At 42.7% G+C, this 21,526-nt stretch overlaps 1 protein-coding gene across 3 annotated transcripts in view; it reads left to right on the forward strand.

Annotated features, from left to right (window-relative positions):
- The window catches only part of SPTBN1 (spectrin beta, non-erythrocytic 1), a 209,816-nt gene that overhangs the window by 62,075 nt on the left and 126,215 nt on the right, over nucleotides 1–21,526 (forward strand). For all 3 annotated transcript variants that reach the window (XR_005718414.1, XM_040224837.1, XM_040224838.1), the window contains exon 2: nucleotides 1,535–1,731. Coding sequence is in view for 2 of the 3 variants with exons in the window: in XM_040224837.1 (XP_040080771.1) it covers nucleotides 1,584–1,731 (148 nt within the window). In the remaining variant the exon portion in view is untranslated. The remainder of the gene's footprint in view (nucleotides 1–1,534; nucleotides 1,732–21,526) is intronic.

Raw genomic sequence — 21,526 nt, forward strand, 5'->3', positions numbered from 1 at the left:
GCTGAGCATGTACTGAGTCCTCAGTACATTTTTGGTTCCATGAATGAATAATAGCTATATTGAAGGGAGAAGCTATATATTTACAGCTAAATGTGTTTCGCCTAACTCTCTTGAGGGCCCTGTGATAAAGCAAAGATGGCAATGGGCCAAACATTGAGACCAAAATTCTGAGAATTCCCATTTATCCCTGTAGAACACTGTGGCTGTGGTTGGGCCCCCGAGGCGGGGGTATTGGGGTTGGTAGTAGAATTTGTAATAACACAGTCATATACATAATTTCAATCATTATTTAGTCATTTTTTTGATGTCTGTTAAACACCACCAGTACGTCATTCAGTTCAGTTCAGTTCAGTTCAGTCACTTAGTCGTGTCCGACTCTTTGCGACCCCATGAATCGCAGCACGCCAGGCCTCCCTGTCCATCAGCAACTCCCGGAGTTCACTCAAACTCAGGTCCATCGAGTCAGTGATGCCATCCAGCCATCTCATCCTCTGTCGTCCCCTTCTCCTCCTGCCCCCAATCCATCCCAGCATCAGAGTCTTTTCCAGTGAGTCAACTCTTCGCATGAGGTAGCCAAAGTACTGGAGTTTCAGCTTTAGCATCATTCCTTCCAAAGAACACCCCGGACTGATCTCCTTCAGAATGGACTGGTTGGATATTCTTGCAGTCCAAGGGACTCGCAAGAGTCTTCTCCAACACCACGGTTCAAAAGCATCAATTCTTGGGCGCTCAGCCTTCTTCACAGTCCAACTCTCACATCCATACATGACCACAGGAAAAACCATAGCCTTGACTAGACGGACCTTTGTTGGCAAAGTAATGTCTCTGCTTTTCAATATGCTATCTAGGTTTACTATGTCATTTAATATTAGGCATCAGTTTTCTAACATGTAAATGAGGTGGTTAGATAAAGTGATGTTAGTTATCTCACATAACGTTGTATGAATTTCTAGGAGAAGCTAAAAGCTTGCAGTTTATGGTGACACACAATAGAAATAAATCTGTTCATTCAGGGACTTCCCTGGTGGTCCAGTGGCTAAGACTCCATGCTCCCAATGCAGGTGGCCTGGGTTCAATCCCTGGTCAGGGAACTAGATCCCATATGCTGCATCTAAGACCTGGCACAGCCAAATAAGTAAATAAACATTAAAAAAAAATTTGTTCTTTCAGAAGCCTAAAGGAGGTGTTCATCCAGCTTCAATGAAACTCTAAAATTACAAAGTTTAAACATTAGGAAGAAGGAAGAACCCACCTTTTGTTGCACATCTATCATCGCATTCAGTCTTCTCAACAATCTGTAGAGTATCGTCCCTCTTTAATGTCTGGGGGAACAGAGTCTCAGATGTTAAGTGCTGTGGCCAAGGTCACACACGTGTTATGAGGCATTGCTGACGTTCCAAACCAGCTCTGATGGACTCCTGAGACCTACTCTTGGCATGTAGGACCTGTGTTACCTTCTGCTCACCTTTGCTCAGTAGGTTTGTAGGGACCAATGGCTTGGAGATCTGACTAGGGTTTTCCTTTTCTTTCTCAGAGACCTCTAAGAAGGCGCTGATGTGGAGGAGCAGCTGAGACGGTCCAAGATGACGACCACAGTAGCCACAGATTACGACAACATTGAGATCCAGCAGCAGTACAGCGACGTCAACAACCGCTGGGACGTGGACGACTGGGACAATGAGAACAGCTCCGCACGGCTCTTTGAGCGGTCGCGCATCAAGGCTTTGGCAGGTAGGTCTTCCTGCCACCCTGTCATCGAGGCCTGGGATGCCTTACAGATCCCTTTGAAATCAGTTAGTCCGTTGCTCGCACGATAGACTCGTATCTACTTGACCATGTCCTACGAGAACAAGCTGACCATTTCAGAAGATGGCCAGTTCTCTATTTGGAGAATGGTTGGTCTCAAGGCCAGAATGATTCAGAGCACAGGGTGTTTGTATAGCTGTTCAGAAAGGGTTGCCCTGTGTTTGTCAGATTGTTTTATTTTTAGCACACCTTATGTGTCAGAATATTGAAGTGTACTGTACCTTAGACATAAAAATACAGTTGACCCTGGAACGATGTGGGAGTTAGGGACACTGACCTGCTGCACATCGAAAATCCACATTTAACTTTTGACTCCCCCAGAACTTAACTTCTGATAGCTCACTGTCCGAACTTCATACTAATAGCCTACTGTTGACCTGAAACCTTATCGATAATATAAACAGTTGATGAATACATAAATTTTGTAAGTTAAATGTATTATAAACTATATTCTTGCCATAAAGTAAGCTGGAGAAAAGAAGAAAATGTTAATAAGAAAATCATAAGGAAATACATTTACTGTGTATCTATATATTTATTGAAAAAATTGGTGTGTAACTGTACCTGCACAATTCAAACTCATGTTGTGTGAGGCAGGGGTCCTCAACCTCTGGGCCATGGACTGGTACTTTCTGTCAGATCAGCAACAGCTCTAGATTAGAAATAAAGTGCACAACAAATGTACTGCGCTCGAATCATCCCAAAACCATCCCCCCCACTCCTGGTCCATGGAAAAATAGTCTTCCACGAAAGTGGTCCCCGGTGCCAACAAGGTTGGGGACTGCTGGTGTAAAGATCAACAGAATACAAATAAACATGTTTACTTATGGACTGTGATATATGAATTAACCAGATATGTTACAGTACTTACTTTGAGTGGCTAAGGTTAGTTTGTATCACATGCAGAAGTTTTTGATCTGAAGAGCAGTAGCTTAATCTGGTGAGGGCACATTTAATACAGGTAAGTCTGCCATTGATCAAGTTAACAGGCCTGTGTCCCATACGTTGTGATTTCTCAATCCCTTGTTGCTGTTCAGTTCTTAAAGCACGCTTTTACCAGGGTCCTAGGTGAGCAGGGTGTGTTCTGTCCTGTGATGGCCCTGAAGATCAGGAAGGGGCTCAGTCACGGTGAAAAGTCAGCAGTACCGGATACGTGTAAAACATGTGGAGTTTATTCAGAATCTTGCCCCTGTACTTTGAGATTTCAAATAAAATGATTTCTGAGTGAGAAAATCAGGTTTATGTATTTTTTCCTGATATCTTTAATTATGACCTACAAGTTGAAGTCACAGCTTAAAAAGGTAAGTTTACTGTTAATTGTGAAGATAGCTCACATTTTTGTTACCTTTACAGTATAATGTGATTAAGAGGCATGTACTGCTTAGAGGAGGAACTTAATCCAGAATGGTTTAAATGACAAAGAGAAGTGACACAGTAGTAGGCAAATTCACCTTTAAGCTAGACTTGCTCCTGAGCTTAAATGGTGTGACCAGGATCCATTTTCTGTCTCTCTGCATTTTGGCTTTGCTTGCTGGTGTAGGCTCCATTATCAGGTAGGCTTTTGGGTCCTGGAGTCCCAGGATGGCTGCCCCAGGTTCCAGATCTGTCTGAAAGGACATCCAGCAGAGAAGTGCCCTTCTCATTGCCCAGTGCTGTGCTTCCACCGAGGCCCTGGGATCAGCCTCACCAGCTTAACTGATAATGCTCATTGCACATGCCTCCCTCAGAACCTTTCTCCACTGGAATCACAAGAGGTTATGCTAGTTGGCATCGGCTAATCAGGGTGCAATCTGGAGTGCAGGGAATGGGGAGTGGTGGGGCTGATGAGGGGTTAGTCCCACCCAGACAGCTTGGCTAGAAAGTGTGGAATATAATGGGAAAAGAGGAAGAAGGAAATGGATGTTGGGGATGAAGCCAACTGAACGCTGTGGGAAAATTTTCAGTTGCCCTTCGGAGAGTTTGTTTCTTGAGTGGTGGTGACTTAAAGATCTTTCTTGAACTTACCTGATTTGAGGATACAAATAAATGATTAACCAGATAGTCACTCTAGGCTTGGAGCGTTAGTTTCTAGCTTATTCACTAACATGGAAGCTCATGGAAACCATGATCCTGTCCTGTGCTAGCGGATTGATTTGTACTTCAATCTCTTACCTCATTTTCTTGAGTTTTCATTTGAGCCTTTAGACCAGTGTGATACTATAGTGACCAGTCATCTTTGATCACCAATCAGTTGCTTTCTGGTTCCAGACTGCTGTGCAGACTGCTGTGTACAGTTGACCCTTGAACAACAGGGATTTTTAACTGTGTAGAGAATTGGTGTTCCTCACCCCTGTGTTGTCCAAGGGTCAAGTATAGTATTTCCTTTTACTTGCCGATTGCAGAGCAGATCCTTGTTCTTTGTTTCTGTAGTTCCAGAGGAGGTCCCCAACGGTTCCTAGGATTAATCAGTTGTCCTTACACTTCCTAAGATGCCTCTCCTTCTGTGTTATCCAGGTCCTTGAACATAATGGTAGTAAGCATGCTTACTGTGTGTCAGGCACTGTTCATTTCATATTCTAACAGTTAATCTCATAGCAGTTGTGGGGGAGGTTATTATTACCTGGAGGGTAAGCCCATGAACTGATTGAACGGACAGGTGAGGAAACTGAGGCACAGGTAGATTAAGTAGCTTGCCAAGGTCACACTGCGGACAAGTGGCTGAATTGTATAGCCTACTATTTTTTTATATTCGAGAAAATGCAAAATGATTCAGAGCTCATGGGTGAGAGGAATGATAATGGGTAATTCAGACGTGTTAGAAAGATCTTTAGAAGGCTCAGGAATGCATCCTGTGGCTTAAAGAAGCCATGAGTAACTGTGAGGAGTTATTGAAAAGAAAACATGCTGCCTCCAGGATGTATAACTTGAAAAGAAAAAAGAAATTGCTTTTAGTGAATCCAGAAGATGCCAGGAAAACCGTCTGTTTATTGAGGAAACTATCTTGCTTGTTTTCTGACTTCCCAGGTCTGTGTGACAGAACAATCTCTGAGCTCTCCAAAAAGCCTAACATGCTAATGGCAGGAATAACAGTCCAGTCCAGCAGTGTCTAGAACCGTGGTTCTGGAATTTGAGTGGGCTTCAGAATCTTGTGGAGATCTTGTCAAAGCACAGATTATGGGCCCACTCCCAGAGTTTCTGAGTCAGTAAGTCTAAGATGGTACTTGATGATTGACATTCCTAACAGTTTCCCACGTGATGCTATCACGGCTGGTCTGGGGAATCATGTGTTGAGACTGGTGTAGAGGACTGATGGTCATCTGGTCTACTTTGCTGGGTGTCTGAGGCCATTTCATCTAGAAACAAAACAAATGAACAAATAAACCAGAAACTAACTCACAGAGGTCAGATTAGTGGTTACCATAGGGAAAGGAGGTGAGAGTGGGTAACGGGGGTGAAGGGTGTCGCCTGGTGAATGGATGGTAACTGGAATTGTGCTGGCAATCACTTTGTAGTTTATATAGATGAGAATTCTATTGCTGTGAGCTGAAGCTTACACGCTTTTTAAAAAAAACCTTTTACTCTTTTAAAGAAATGTAAAAGGTAAATATTTTCTTTTTACAAGTGATGGGTGTTTATGGTTTAGGTTATATTTTGTAGAATCAACATAAATTAAGGCAGGTAGAAAAAGTAATCTTTTTAAAAGTGTAACATTTAGCTTGATAAAGTAATTAGAATTAATATCTTTATATCAACACTCATAAACAGTGAATTTTAAAAAATAGGAGGCTGTGTACTAAAATATTCCATGTTTCTTTCTGAGTGATTTTTTTCATATCTGTATTTGAGCTTTTTCCTGAAATAAATCTGAACAATTTGATAATTAGGGGAAAAGCATAAAAACATCTTAACATCTAATATCACATCCCAAAGTTTTGATTAATTCCCCCTCCCAATATAATGGCACACAGAAGTAGTAGGAGAAAGCCTGTGTACAAATGAACATTTCAAAAAATGTCAGAAATTAAAACCAAAATGACTTTGGGAGTTGTCACTCATCAGCATTTATGAGCTAAAATTTTGCAGGAGAGCCTTTCTGCAAAACTGTGGGAATGACAGAAGAAATTGACCTTGAGTTTATGTGGTTGTGGAGAATCAAGGAAGCTGAGAAAATGAAGTGAAAGCACCTAATTGTATCTTTTACATTACATGGATAGAGTAAATAACACTTATTTAGTAACTGTATGTATCAACTAGATTCCCTTTAAACCAAAGTTTTAATTGGGGTGACCAAGCATTTCTTGCTGAAATTTAGGCCCCTTCAGGGTGGATCCTCCTCCAGGAGGCGATTGAGGTTCCCCCCAACCCCCGCTCCCACCCCCAGGCCCTGTGGTTGTACGGGTCTTTTAATTTGTAATCTCTGGGAGAGCAGGAAATTTCTTAGGGCACTAAATGAGCTCTCTAGTGCTAATTAAAATTAGTGGGGACATTTCAAAAGTATATCCTAAAAAAACTGCAGTTACAGATAAAAAACTCAGGCTGAGGTTTTCTCCAGAAGAAAAGACCTGGATTCTATACAATGAGAGTTAGAGCAGAACTTGCCTCTGCTTTCTGCCCATTGATTGCAAATTGCAAGCTATCATTAAGGTTACATACTTATATGATTTAGTATACTTAATTCGCAAATGGGTAGACCTGCACAGATGGTGGAAACTTATTTTGAAACTGTAGAAGAGGAGATTTCCCTGGTGGTCCAGTGGCTGACTCTGAGCTACCAATGTAGGGGGCCTGGGTTCGATCCCTGGCCAGGGAACTAGATCCCACGTGTGTGCTAAGTCACTTCAGTTGTGTCCAACTCTGCGACGCTATGGACCCTAGCCCGCCAGGCTTCTCTATCCAAAGGATTCTCCAGGCAGGAAGACTGGAGTAGGTTCTATGCCCTCCTCCGGGGGATCTTCCCAGTTCAAGGGCTGAACTCCTTTGTCTGCTGCATTGGCAGGAAGATTTTTTTTTTTTTTACCACTAGTGCCACCTAGGAAGCCCAGATCACATATATCATAACTAAAGATCCTGCATGCTGAAACAGACCCAGTGCAGCCAAATTAATTAATTAAAAGCAAAAAAAACCCAAAAAACAGTAACTCCTGTTTAAAAAAAAATGGTAAAAGATTTTTTTAATTTACCCTTTTTGAGAGAGATGTCTTATTGTTTTTTTCTACCAGTAATAATGAGTTTTTTAATTAGGTGGTTTAGATACTGGCTTCATATTTTTTAAGACCTCCTGTACTATAGTGGTTTTACATAGAATTCTACTTCCCAGAATATGCCTGTTAATGTACAATCCATCTCCCCTGCCAGGATGAATACACAAACAAACAAATATATATAAAATATTTTACTTCCTTCTAGTGCAAGTATGGCGCCAGCTTGCTATTGAATATGCAAAGAGATCTATAAAACATGGTCTGGAATGATCCAATTAGGAAGATAAAAGCCTGTTTATTTGTATGCCAGTGCCAAGAAAGTAGTGCAGGCAACTAGCGCTCTAGTAATTTAGAGGAAAAAATTGATTGCGAGAGGGAAAAATACCAAAACCATTTTTAAGAGTCTGAGTTGAGTAATATAAAACCCATTGGAACTTGGAGAGAGACTGAGTCTTGAACCTTGGCGCAGCTGCTTGTGTTTCCACTGCAGCAAAAGAGGAGAGGCTGGGCTGCAGGGCTCTGAGAATGCCTTTCATGAAAATAGAAAGCACTTTCAGCCTTCCAAGATGGTACACCACCTTGAGCTTGGACTCATTCCTTGAAAATTAAGCTAGAGCTTTTCTTATTTGCGTGCTCACCACCCTGTTCAGATGGAACACTTTTATGCCCCAAGGGAAAGGCTTTTTGCATGATGGAGTGGGGGCCTTCTCTGGTTGCTCAGTTGGTAAAGAATCTGCCTGCAGTGCGGGAGACGTGGGTTTAATCCCTGGGTCAGGAAGATCCTCAGGAGAAGGAAATGACAACCCACTCCAATATTCTTGCCTGGAGAACCCCATGGACAGAGGAGCCTGGCAGGCTTCAGTCCGTGGGGTTGCAAGAGTCTGACAAATCTTAGTGACTAAATCACCAATCTCCGTTCTCATCTACTCTTGAGGCTATTTGCCTAAATTCTGCATTATTTGGGATTATTTCTGAAAGCTGCATGGTCCCTAGTGCCCAGTAAATATACCACCTATTGTTTGTGAAATCTGAATCTGGAAGAACATTTCATATCAAAGGGGTTTATGCAAAGCTATTGAGAGAAAGTCTGTTTAGGTCATTACATTCAGTCCTGGATTATATCCTCAATTTATTTTCTGTATACATAAAACTTCAGTAGTGTCCCAGCCATAGGACTACAGGAATCTTTTTTTTCTCCTTTAGATACAGGTTCGTCAGCTTTCCCTCCCATCTCTTTCTCCTTGCTGCTGTAGATGACCCCCTCCTTCCTTTTGAAATCAGCTTGGATTCCTGCACCTGTTCCTTATAGTCTTCAAATTCTCTCTTATCTCAGCAGTGGCTGGAACTCCATAGTAGCTGAGATGAATGATCCTGTCTGGGAGCACCAGCCTCTCCTTTATCAAACCTCTTAACCACATACCATTCTTCTTCCTAACCCAGCCCCTGTTCCTTCCCCTCAGTCCCTTTCAAGTTCATTCCTTTGGCAGAGAACTTCTCGATCCTCATTCCCTTATCATCTCTTGCTGCATCCCCAGTGGCTCAGATGGTAAAGAATCTACCTGCAATGCAGGAGACCTGGGTTTGATCCCTGGGTGGGGAAGATCCCCTGGAGGAGGGAATGACACCCCACTCCAGTATTCTTGCCTGGAGAATGCCATGGATGGAGGAGCCTGGCAGGCTATACCCTATAGGGTTGCAAAGAGCAGGACACAGCTGAGTGACTAACACTTTTACCTTCACTACATCTTAGCCCTTTTCTTAACTTCTCACCCAATAAGAAAATTTTCCTTAAGTCAGTCTCTTATTTTTGAGGAATTCCGATCACCATTTTTAGGGGAAAATTCCTTATATTTTATGGTTGATTTATGATTTAACTTAGGGAATGTGACCTGTCTTTTGTTGGAGACTCCCTAGGTAAGCAAAAGAGGAAAACATTATGATTTTTATCCAGTCTTCTGCTTTTCCTACTCTTTCTGCATATGTACACCCCCTGCCCACAGCCATCTGTCTGTCTGTTAAGTATCAGCTTTATTGAGATATTTCTTCAGTTCAGTCGCTCAGTCGTGTCCAAGTCTTTGCGACCCCATGGGCTGCAGCACGCCAGGCCTCCCTGTCCATCACCGACTCCCGGAGCTTACTCAGACTCATGTCTGTCAAGTCTGTGATGCCATCCAACCATCTCATCTTCTGTTGTCCCATTTTCCTCCCGCCTTCAGTCTTTCCCAGCATCAGGGTCTTTTCCAGTGAGTCAGTTCTTCGCATCAGGTGGCCGAAGTATTGAAGTTTCAGCTTCAGCATCAGTCCTTCCAATGAATATTCAAGACTGATTTCCTTTAGGATTGACTGGTTGGATCTCCTTGCAGTCCAAGGAGATATTACTTACATATTGTAAAATTTATTCCTGTAAAGTATACAATTCAGCGGGTTTTAATATACTCACAGTTATATCTAATAACACTAATCTCAGAACATTATTATCACCCCCAAAAGAAGTCACATACACGTTAGCAGTCACTTCCCATTTTCATTCCTCCCCATCTCCAGGCAGCCACTAATCTAGTTTCTGACTATGGATTTGTCTACTCTGGACATTTCGACTAAATTGAATCCTACAATATGTGGCTATTTGTGACCAATTTCTTTTACTTTAGCAAAATATTTTCAGGGTTCATCCTTGCTGTGGCGTGTGTCAATACCTCATTTCTCCCTCTGTTCTCATATGTAAGTAATGGTGGGAGATGAGTAGGAAAGAGCAGAAAACATTCTGTAAAAGTTGCCAACACCAGAATACTGTGATTTTATTTGGCAGTTGCCTTGGAGCAGATGGCAGATCCCTCGTAGGCATCCGATCCTGTGGAGTTAAGTACTTCTCCATTTACTTGGATGTGGCCACCAGAAAAACCTGCCGATGGGTGTTTGGTCAGCTTGTATGGTCGTATTTGTTCCCTCTGTTGAATTCACTTATACCGTTCAACTCTTTAGCCAGTTTCCCACCAAAGTGGACCCAGGAGCAAGTAAAGAAGAAAATATAAGCAAGTAAGAAGATACTATATAATTTAGATGCAAGACATTTATAAAGTCCTGTCCACTTTAAAAACACATCTCACAATGAGAACAAACTAAAAATATCACAAAGTCAGTTCTACAGTGAAATTCAGATAGCTAAGGTTTTTTATTTAACTGCCATTTTCAGCAGTACCATTCAGTTTAGCATTCTAATTTGTAGAGAAAACTGATCTGGGGAGATGTTAGTTTCTTGAATTACAGTTCTGATGCTTGACACCATGCTGATTTAAGAAGATGGCTTTGGTGATTCAGTGGTGTATCTGTCATGAGTTTTGACATGACCACATTCAATATAGTAGTCCAGTGGGAGGGTTGTGGGTACCACGGTAACAAGCATTGGTTTATGGCTGCTGATGGGCTTCTCTGGAAAGAGTTCAGCATTCAGAATTATTAAGGTTTCGCCCTTTCTGGTTGTCAGAAACAGGGATTCACTTAAGTATCTGAATAAAAAAAGGTAGAGTGTGGTGAAGTAGGGGCACAGGCTGCTGCAAAGCTTCCAGCTTGGGAGACCCAGAATTTCATTAGTGACTGAGGCTGCGGTAGGGCTGGAGGCGATCTTCATCTTTCAGGTGGGGTGGGTGCCTCGCTGATGGGAGCCCTTTGCATAGTGCTCATGTCTGCTCACCATACATCAGCTCACACGTGGCTTTGGTGTGTTGTAGTTCCAACTCTACCTCCTGCCAGTCTTTTCTGTTCTGTCCTCATTGCTAAATGATTCAATATCCTGGCTTCTCTAGTCCACATCTATGTGAGGTTGAGTATGGAGATGGGGCTCCAGGTGGCCCAGAGAATCTTTTTATACCAGGTCATGACCAACTGATTACTTACAAATGACTACCTTTAGGAGCGGTATCCAGAACACTGGTGAAGAATAGGAAGCTATATGGATAAAACACACCCGCCCCATCCATCCATGGCTTAGAGAGAATTCAGCTGGCAGTTGGAGGCTGTGGTTGGCATTTCTCATGCAGAATTGTGTGGTGGGGAAAGGCACTTTATGTTAGGACTTTGGGGAAAAGACACTGGTGTATTTTGTGTGACCAAGGGAAGAGCCAAACGGCCGATCGGAAGAGAAGGCAAGGTGCAGACAGGCCCCAGAACAACAGAAAGTAAGGATTTCTGTCTCCCAGCCTCTTGATTCTAGCTTCTATTTCTGCTCCTGCAGGTGGTCTTCCAGGTAGCAGGGAATGTGGCTGCCATGTGCCCCTGAACTTTGCTGTCCACCTCTTGCCTCATTTTTCTAGTTTCAGTTGGCGACATTGGTGGCTGTTTGATAAGGAGGCTGTAATTTAATAGACTTTGGTCAAGGGGTAGCTCCTGAATGGGTGAACTGTGATGTGGGGGTGCAGAGGGATGTAAGAACATGGTAGCTCTCCCTGGAACCACATGGAGCTCTTCCTACAAAAGGGCTGGGTGCTGGGCAGATGGCAGTGCATAATAGTAGATGCTCATGGCCTGTTTTTGGATAGACTGATGTTCTTGATTCAGAGATAAAACTATTTTATAAAATGGCACGGTGACTTTCACCATTGACTAACTGTTTCTTTAAAACAAAGCAACCAGTAACCTTAAGCTTCCTTTTTGTTAGTCGCTCAGTCATGTCTGACTCTTTGCGACCCCATGGACTGTAGCCCACCAGGCTTCTGTGTCCATGGGATTTTCCAGGCAAGAATACTGGAGTGGGTAGCCATTCCCTTCTCCAGGGAATCTTCCTGACCTAGGGATGGAACCCAGGTCTCCTGCATTGCAGGTAGATTCCTACTGTCTGAGCCACCAGGAAGACTCAACAGCTTCCTTTAATACCTTTGAAAAAATATAGAGAAATGAACATTAGTGTGTCAGTCTTTAGAGTGTGCCTTATAAGAGTTAGCTGTTCAGTTTGTACCTAAATTAACTTGTGAATTTGCTTGGTGATTGAGTGACTTGGAAACAGTCTAGACCATTGTTTCTTTTGGGGCCTCAATGACCAGAAGAGTGTGACATGTCACTCCAGATTTCTTAGCACTATAGTTACATAAATACATTAGCATGTTCCTTATGAGTATGTTTTCTATTTTGGGGAAATAGGCTATATAAGATGGTTAAGTTAGTACATGGGACTGTTATATCAAGGTGTCACAGTTTCCCAAAACCTGAATCTTAGTCTCCATTTTCTGATTGATAAACATACCCATTTCCCACAGTTCTGATTCCAGTTCAGTTCAGTTCAGTCGCTCAGTCGTGTCCGATTCTTTGCGACCCCATGAATCATAGCACACCAGGCCTCCCTGTCCATCACCAACTCCCAGAGTTCACTCAGACTTGCGTCAATCGAGTCAGTGATGCCATCCAGCCATCTCATCCTCGGTCGTCCCCTTCTTCTCCTGCCCTTTAGCATCATTCCTTCCAAAGAAATCCCAGGGTTGATCTCCTTCAGGATGGACTGGTTGGATCTCCTTGCAGTCCAAGGGACTCTCAAGAGTCTTCTCCAACACCACAGTTCAAAAGCATCAATTCTTCGGCGCTCAGCTTTCTTCATAGTCCAGCTCTCACATTCATACATGACTATTGGAAAAACCATAGCCTTGACTAAATGGACCTTAGTCGGCAAAGTAATGTCTCTGCTTTTGAATATGCTATTTAGGTTGGTCATAACTTTTCTTCCAAGGAGTGTCTTTTAATTTCATGGCTGCAGTCACCATCTGCAGTGATTCTGGAGCCCCCAAAAATAAAGTGTGACACTCTTTCCACTGTTTCCCCATCTATTTCCCATGGAGTGATGGAACCAGATGCCATGATCTTCGTGTTTTGAATGTTGAGCTTTAAGCCAACTTTTTCACTCTCCTCTTTTACTTTCATCAAGAGGTTTTTTAGTTTCTCTTCACTTTCTGCCATAAGGATTTCAGATTATCATTATTTAATTTTTAAGGGAAGTTTTGATATCTTTTCTGTAGACCTGTGAATTTTCAGAACCCTAAGGTAGTGATGTATTACTGGGTGAAGCTGATAAAAATTTTGCCACACACATTTAAATTTCTTCAGAGTCCTTTGATTTTTTGAGCATGTATGTGAAATGGCCTTATTAGCCACATGATTGTGTCTGTAGGCATCGTAAGAAACAGATGGCTGAAGTCAGGGAGATGCTGGGCCATGTGCCAGGTCCCCAGCATTCCCTGCATTGCACATTACCATTTGGGTCACCTTCTTAAGTCTTCGGGAATCCCAAGTTCTTACCACTGCTCCAGCCTGAGTCTTATTAATTTTGTGTGTGTGCTCAAGGTGGATGTGTCCCTGCTTTGTCTCTCTGGCTGATTGCTAAAAAGTCCTCAAAGACAGTAACAGTGCGTCACGTTTTTTCAACATTCTTTGTGTAAGTCAGAATGTGATCATGTGTTAAATACTTCTACTTGTTGTGCTGAAGAACCGGTTCATGGTCAGAGCTACTAAGTGTCACTTCATTGGGGAAAATTTCTCCCTAATTTCTATAATACCCATTGAAAAATTAGTTCTATGTATTTAAGACTTTTAGCTTAAAATATAAAGTATTAATATTGCATTGTATATCATGGGCTTCCCTGGTGGCTCAGACTGTAAAGCATCTGCCTGCAATGCGGGACACCCAGGTTCAATTCCTGGGTTGGGAAGATCCCCTGGAGAAGGAAATGGCAATCCACTCCAGCACTCTTGCCTGGAAAATCCCATGGATGGAGGAGCCTGATAGGCTACAGTCCATGGGGTCGCAAAGAGTCAGACACGACTTTATAATGCATGCACCGTTAAAAAAAAAAAAAAGAAGAAGAAAATCCAAACTCTATGGAAGTAGACAGTGAATGTTCCCCTCCCCCAAGCCTGTCTCTATTCCTAAAGATAATTCCTTTTGAAAGTTTGATGTATGTCTTGATGACTGTTTTATACAGTCTGTTTCCTCAAAACAGATTCCATGTTGGAGAGGAACATGCTGATGTTGGGCTTAATGTCACCATACTGGGAAAAAGTCTGGAATGGCACTTGCTTATGGGGCACCTGTCGTACTAAACTAAAAGTTTGAAATATTTTCCACTTAAATTATTGTGAATAGTAGCAGGACCAGTTGATAGTTAGAATTGGGAGTTTAGTCTTCCCCCACCAAAGAGTATTGCTTTAGATTTCTGACCTTGATGGGTCTGATCTCCCTACTGTATTGTTAATTGACAGTGAGGCTTCTGGGGGTTTGGGGCATTGTTTGGAAGCTGGTATAGACCATTATACGGTAGATCAGACATTCTTCCACGATGCCGTCAGTGTGGCCCCTGCCTCCTTTTGTGCTGCACAGGTCTGCCCCTAGGTTTTTTGTTTGTTTGTTTATTTGTTTTTGGGGCAGAAGAGTTAAAGCTGAAGATTTCTTGTTTTGTCTGCTCCTCCTTCAGGTCACTGCAATGTTTCTGGACCTCTTCCGTCTTTGTCTCTCTCTGTTCATGTTTCTGGGATACTATAGATGCTTAATGTGGGGCATCTCTAAAGAGGCAGGCACTCCTGGATGGGCCTGAAGTTTGCCTGTGTTCTCCTGTGTGTCATTATTAACCTCAAGTGGGTGCCAGCAACTGGTGTTTGATAACTGAATGGTTCATAACGAATTTGTATGTCAGCCACAGTTTTCCTCCTGGAATACTGTATCCTGACTTTAAGGACATAGGGAATTTGGTAAATGTGAACACGCACGACAGAGAAGGGAGTGCTGTCACTGTAGCGTGTGGCTCCTAGATTACCTCCCATTCTGCTGTGGCGGCTCAGATCTAAAGGATCTCCCTGCAGTGCGGGAGACGCGGGTTCGACCCCTGGGTTGGGAAGATCCCCTGGAGAAGGAAATGGCAACCCACTCCAGTATTCTTGCCTGGAAAATCGCACGGGTGGAGGACCCATGGGGTCAGAAAGAGTCGGACACAACTGAGTGACTTCACTTCTGCGGCGACAGCCAAGGACCACTCCTCTGTCCCCCAGGCTAGGCTCCAAGTGGACTCGAGTGCTGTTGTCAAGGTGGTTGCTTTCACTATTGTGTAATTTAAGCCTTTTTTTCCCTGTGGTTAGCAACAAAAAAACAATCCAGTAACTTTCTAAATCCACAGGGCTAGCAGCCTGTCATTTAGCCAGCTTGGCCCCCCCGGTCAGTTTTACCTTTCTTCTAACCAGTATTTGGGTTTGATAGTTCCATGGATTGATAGTCCCAAAGCTGTATTATATACTGATGTTGGAGAAATAAGATTAGAGATGAAATCTGTTACCCTCTGTGTGACTCTGCAGTGAAGATACAGACTTTTGTATCTGAAACTGGTCATTCTGCAAAGGATCCGTGTATGCCTCCCATGTTTGCCCTGAGCACACCATCCCTGGAACTGCCTCCAAGCATATGAGGGAAAGCCCATGTTCGTAGGATGCTTGTAAATAATGGAGAAGTGTTTAAGACTGCCCTGAGAAATACAGGATGGCAAGGAGGCCACGCTGGAGGAGGCACTTGATACTAATTTGAAACCCCAAACCCCTGGCACTGAATTAACAGGTGTGCCCACATGTAGGTTTTTTTTTTCTTTTTAACTCTTTCACATTCAGGGAGCCATTGTAATTGGCACACTCAACACCATTATTATCTGAACTCAATTTTATCACGAAGCATGTAGTTTCTATGTTTTTAAAAGCGAATGGAGGACCTTAGAGTAATCACATTGATCTAACCTATAACTGACTTAAGATTTTGAAACAAAAAATTTGAGGGAAATAATCAGTAAGAAATGAATTTTTGTAGCAGTACTGTATGCACATAAATTTATGTCCAGATCTTCAATGAGGTTATGTCCTGATAAACCCATCAGCAAGTTGAAAATGTCACAAGTCAAAAATGCATTTAATACACTTAACCTGCCGAGCACCATAGCTTAGCCTAGCCTATCTTAAATGTGCTCAGAACCACTTAATATTAGTCTGAATCTAATAAAGCCCATTTATAATAAAGTGTTGTCTATCTCATGTAATATATGGTGTATGCTATACTAAAAGTGAAAACCAGAAGGGCTGTAAGTGTATTTACCCTCTTGGTTATTTACCCTCTTGATCACCTGGCTGACTGGAACTGCTGCACAGCATCACGAGGCAGTATCATAATGCAGACTGTTATTCTGGGAAAAGATCAAAATTCACAGATTGAAGCATGGTTTCTACCGAATGCATATTGCTTCTGCAAAATCAAGTTAAACTATCCTAAGGGACTATATATGGGTATATGTGTGTGTGTCCACCCACATTTGAATTTTGCGAAGTAGTGTTTACATGTATTTCATGCGTTGCTCTGATATTTTCAGTTCCTCTTTTTTAGTGCTAGTATTGATATCCTCGTTAGAGTTTATAACAAACAAGTGTTGGAAGATCCTGCGGTAACAGGTTCATTTGAAAGTACATCTGTGTGGTCTCTGTTTTGAAACTTTGTGAATCACGATGATTAGAGTGATTATTTCATGTTTTGTTTCATTCACTCATTAGTGAATGAATGAATGAAATAGTTATTGAGCATCCATTATGTGCCAGGCACTGAGAATAGCTATAGAAATACAGTTGATCCTTCAACAATGCGGGGATTAGTGATGCCGACCCTCCATGCAGTAGAAAATCCGGGTGTAACGTTACAGTCAGCCTCTGTATCGTGCGTGGTTCCTCTGTACGTGTGGTTTTGTATCTGCTGGATTCAGCCAGCCACGAATCTTGTAGCACTGTAGCATCTACTGTTGAAAGAAATCCATGTGTAGGTGGATCTGCACAGTTCAGACCCATGTTGTTCAAGGGTCAACTGTATAGAGATAGATGATGAAGTGGAAACAAGCCTGTGGTCCACAGAAAAGACTTTCTGTAGTTCTCGCAGAGGAGAGGCAGTGTCAGTAGATGTGACAGAGTTTCAGGGTGAGCAGGTGGTGCCCTGAACGGCACGATGGTGCCCAGCTCCCTCGGACAGCCACCAGAAGTGAGAAGGAGCTCAGGCAAGAGCCATAGAGTAAACGAGGAAGGCCTCGAATGTCACGCCAAGGAGTAGTCCCTCGTCCTTCAAGCTAGTGGTTTTCTACACTTGGGTTCAGGAGAGTTTTTAAGTAGAATTGTATTTGTTATTTCAGTATGTAAAATGGCAAGCCTGGAGCCACTCTGCATGAAACAAAATGGCCTCACCTGGTTTTTTTAGCCCCAGGGATCCTGAACCTTCTAGTGACTTAACCTGAGAACACTGGTAGGTGGGACTTGAGCCCTCCTGGGGACACCATGGAGGAAGGCCAAGGAGAACAGCTAGATGGAGGGAAGCCATTTATGGAGACTGTCCTGTTTGTCTGGAGATGAAGAGGAGGCCCTGAAACGGGCGATGGCCAAGGGTTTGAGAAAGCAAGGACTTAAACTGAATCTCTAGGCCTTGTTTGGGGGGGTGGGGTGGGAAAGGGCGTCTGGAGGAGTGGTAGCTTGGTTCTGCTTATATGAAGCCTCATGCTAAGTTGTTTGCTCTGGTGCCAGAAGCTGGGGTATCTTCAGAGTTGTGTGGGGTATTTTGGTCGCAAGTATGCAAGGCAGGTCACTGTTAATTTTTATTTGTTTTTGCTCTGTAGCAAAATTCATACACCCATGTGCAGGTCCTCCTAGGGCCTGAGCACCTGGCTATTCCTAAGTTTGAATTCAGGCATCCAGGTCTGTCCACCTCAGGTCTGATGCTGAGAAAGGAGAGTGGCTTTCGAGGCCTGGGGTCTGGGATTAAATGCCTATTCTGCTGCTTACCAGCTGTAAGGTAGTGGACAAAGTTACTTCTATAGGATGAGAACCATAATATGCTCCCTATGTAACTGTTGAGAGAACTGTAACATGGAAGGCGCCGAGCTTAGCATCTGTACACGGTAGGCATGTGGTAGGGGCTGCTAATTATAACACTGCATGATGAAGAAGGGCATGGTAACCCACTCCAGTATTCTTGCCTGGAGAATTCCATGGACAGAGGAGTCTGGGGGCCCTAGTCGGCGGGGTTGCAAAGAGTCGGACACAACTGAGCAACTAAGACACACACACATTTGGAAGATCAGTCTTGTGAAGAGTGGGCTCCTTTCTCCTCCTACAAGGAGGCCTTCCATATTGAGAAATGATACATGAATGCACAGTGGGTGGATCCGAAGTCAGGTGGAAAAACAGGAACATGGGCATATGTCTGATGACCTAAAGACAGGGCTGACCTGTGGCCTTTTGTGCTGTGGTGTTCACAGGGCATTTGTGACGTCAGGCCTTCTCCTGGGAGTGGTGGTGGAGGTTGGGGGAGGGCATTGGAAAAGCCTCATTTTTTTAATTAAAAAAAAAACTCTTAAGAAGTTCTTCACATTTGTGTCTTCTCTTGCTGCATTTTCCTATTTTGGGTTTTTGCACTCAGTGCACATTACATAATCAGAACCCTAAACATTTATTGAGAGAATGATTTAGGGAAAGCATGTCATAAAAAATATTTTAAATCTTTTCTTGGAGTGGAGGTTGAGAAAAAAATTTTTTTTCTCTGCAAATAGCCAAGATTGGAGGGAGCGGGAGGGATGGAGATTTATGTGGGAGACTCGTGTTTCTCGGAGGGAGACAGATGAGCTTAGCATAGAACATCCAAGTTGAGGGACTTCCCTGGCCATCCAGGGGTTAAGACTCTGCCTTCCAATGCAGGGGGCTTGGGTTCAATCCCTGGTTAGGGAACTAAGGTCCCACATGCTCTGGGGCACAGCCAAAAAAAAAAAAAGAGCATCCAAGTCAAGTTGCCTGCACTTGCTGGGAGAAGGTTGGTCCTCTGTGGGGGTTATTAGCTTTAGGGCCCTGTTCCCTCTTGTTGAGACAGCTGTAGTTTGGTATCAGGGGATAGTAAAGAAGAAATATTGCTAGATTTTCAGGGGGATTATTTGTAATACTCAAAATTTGTGTATCACTTTCATCTTGGGCAAGATTATAAAAATATTACTGTAATATTAAGAGCAGTCTTCAGTAGGAGACATTAGCCCCTGTTTCACAGATTTCAGTCTGAGATTTTCTGAATTAGGTTGTTATTTGCCCAGCCTGCCTGCTTTAGAGGTGGTATAAATCAGGGGCCCTGCGTTCCAGGACAGTAATTGAAAGCCTCTGATGCCTATCTGTGACCCAGCTTCTCTAACTCCCTTGGAAATTGTCCTCCTTCCCATAAGTATTTGTTGGCCTCTGAACACCCTTTAATTCATGGAAAAAAGAATATTGTACCTCTCCCCATTAGAGAATTATGAGTAAGGCTTTGAGATACCTTGAGTAAACTTAGAAGATTAGAACTGCTGTAGGAGCAGATATTAGAACAAAGCTTTTAGATTTTTCTTTTTTTTGAAAGTAATGAATACTCATTTGTGACATCAGTGGTGATTAAGCTGACTTTAAAACCTTTCCTGATAGAGTCAAACGTCACCTATGTTTAATAGGAAAGCTGAATAAAGAATCAGATATTTTATAGCGTTCTTTCTTCTGATTGTCAAGCACAAGAGAAGTGTGACCAGTTTTAAAAGGGAGACCTAAGTGACCTTTTCTTTTTTTAAAAAAAAAAGGTCAAACATTTGTGTTAAGTAGTATACTAAAAAGGTATGATGATATAAATTACCTTATAAGGTATGGAGGTATAAAATATATCCTAGATATGACTGTTGGTAGGTTATAGAAACAATTTGGAAAACATCTTTTGAAAAGTGATAAGTTTTATTTAAGGAAGGATGAAATTAAATTAGTTAAGATATCCTAGGATCCTGCAAAGTGACTGGTCACTTTATTTAAATACCTGCTGTCCCACTGCTCTTCTACTGTTTTAGAAAAGCCAGACATTAAAGATGGGCATTAAAGTCTAGGGAAAATTTTTTTTAGGTCCCAAGCTGTTTATGGCATTGACGAAAGTGCTGCTGTCAATACTGTTACTGCAGTCCGGAGATTGGGATGCTGCTGCGCTTGGCTAGTTGAGACTTTAGAGAAATCATCTAGCTTCTCTCAGCTTCACTGTCCTCATTTGAAAAACAAGGAGGTGGACTGGTTAGATATACCTTTAAAGTCCATAGGCCTCCATAGGCATGTGGTGTTGGAGAAGACTCTTGAGAGTCCCTGAAGAGTCCCTTGGAGATCAAACCAGTCAATCCTAAAGGAGATCAACCCTGAATATTCATTGGAAGGACTGGTGCTGAAGCTGAAGCTCCAGTACTTTGGCCATCTAATGTGGCCAAAGAGCCAAAATGTGAAGAGCCAACTCATTGGAAGAGACCCTGATGCTGGGAAAGATTGAGGGCAGGAGGAGAAGGGGGCGACAGAGGATGAAATGCCTGGATGGCATCACTGACTCAATGGACATGAGTTTGAGCAAACTCTAGGAGATAGTGAGAGACAGGGAAGCCTGGTGTGCTGCAGTGCATAGGGTCACAAAGAGTCGGACACAGTTTAGTGACTGAACAACAATAGGCCTCCAGGAGTGTGTGTGGGCTCCTGAGGAGTTAGCAGACTGCCTTCCTGTGGTTGCCAGGGTGAGTCAGGGCCTCTTTTCCCAGTGGTTTGTGTGTACACAATGAGATGTAGACTGTGTATTGATGATAGCAACCTTTGTCCTTCTCCAGGAAATATTAAATGCCATGTGACTCTGACTCAAGTCCTAATTGCTTGTTAATTTTTTGTAAAGTTTTTATGTTTGATGAGTCAGAAATGCAGGCTCTTATAGAGTGTTAACAAGACTTTGAGTATAATCACTTCAAATTACAGGCCCTTCTTCTATATAATGATTTTTGCTATTTGCCCTTCCATAATCTTACCTAGGCAGGATGGAGGACACTTTGATCAGTCAGAGCTGTGATCCATTGCTTCATGGGCCCTTTTTACACGAAAATTATTCTTGACAGAAAACTATGGATGTACCCACACTAAGAGGGTATCAGTGAGTCTGAATATTTCAGGAGAGTTGATGATGGAGTATCACAATACCTTAGGAGTATGGAAAGCATTTCTGTTTAATATCTACCAAGGTGATCCTGTGCACCTGTGGGCCTACTCATGGAGACATTCACCCACACCTATACCCACACCCAGATTGTGTAGGTGTGTGCATGCCTGCTTAACTATGATATGTTGCCACTGATTCTTCCTAACGTAAACAAAAACTGCTATTACAAATTTGTGATTTGGGGATTCGACCTCAAAGAGGCTGACTGAAAAAAAATAACTTTTGAACAATTTCATGAAAGTTGGGCATGTAGAGATCAGAAGGCCTGACATTAGGAGTAACTGGGGTAAATGGAAGTGACTCTGGAGGACTGTGTACGCAGACATGAGGCTTGGAGGCAATTTGAAGTCAATAAGTAATTTATTGGGACTTTTGTTGTAAAAATGGGAGTTGGCAGAATTCCCATCCAGTTTTTTCTTTTTTTTCCTTCTTAAGGGTTAAAGAGAGGACTTGAAGGAATCAGTGTGTTGGTTGATAGCATTTGAGAATGTTT

This window comes from Oryx dammah, unplaced genomic scaffold, assembly GCF_014754425.2.
Source record: "Oryx dammah isolate SB20612 unplaced genomic scaffold, SCBI_Odam_1.1 HiC_scaffold_25, whole genome shotgun sequence".
Taxonomy (NCBI): Eukaryota; Metazoa; Chordata; class Mammalia; order Artiodactyla; family Bovidae; genus Oryx; species Oryx dammah.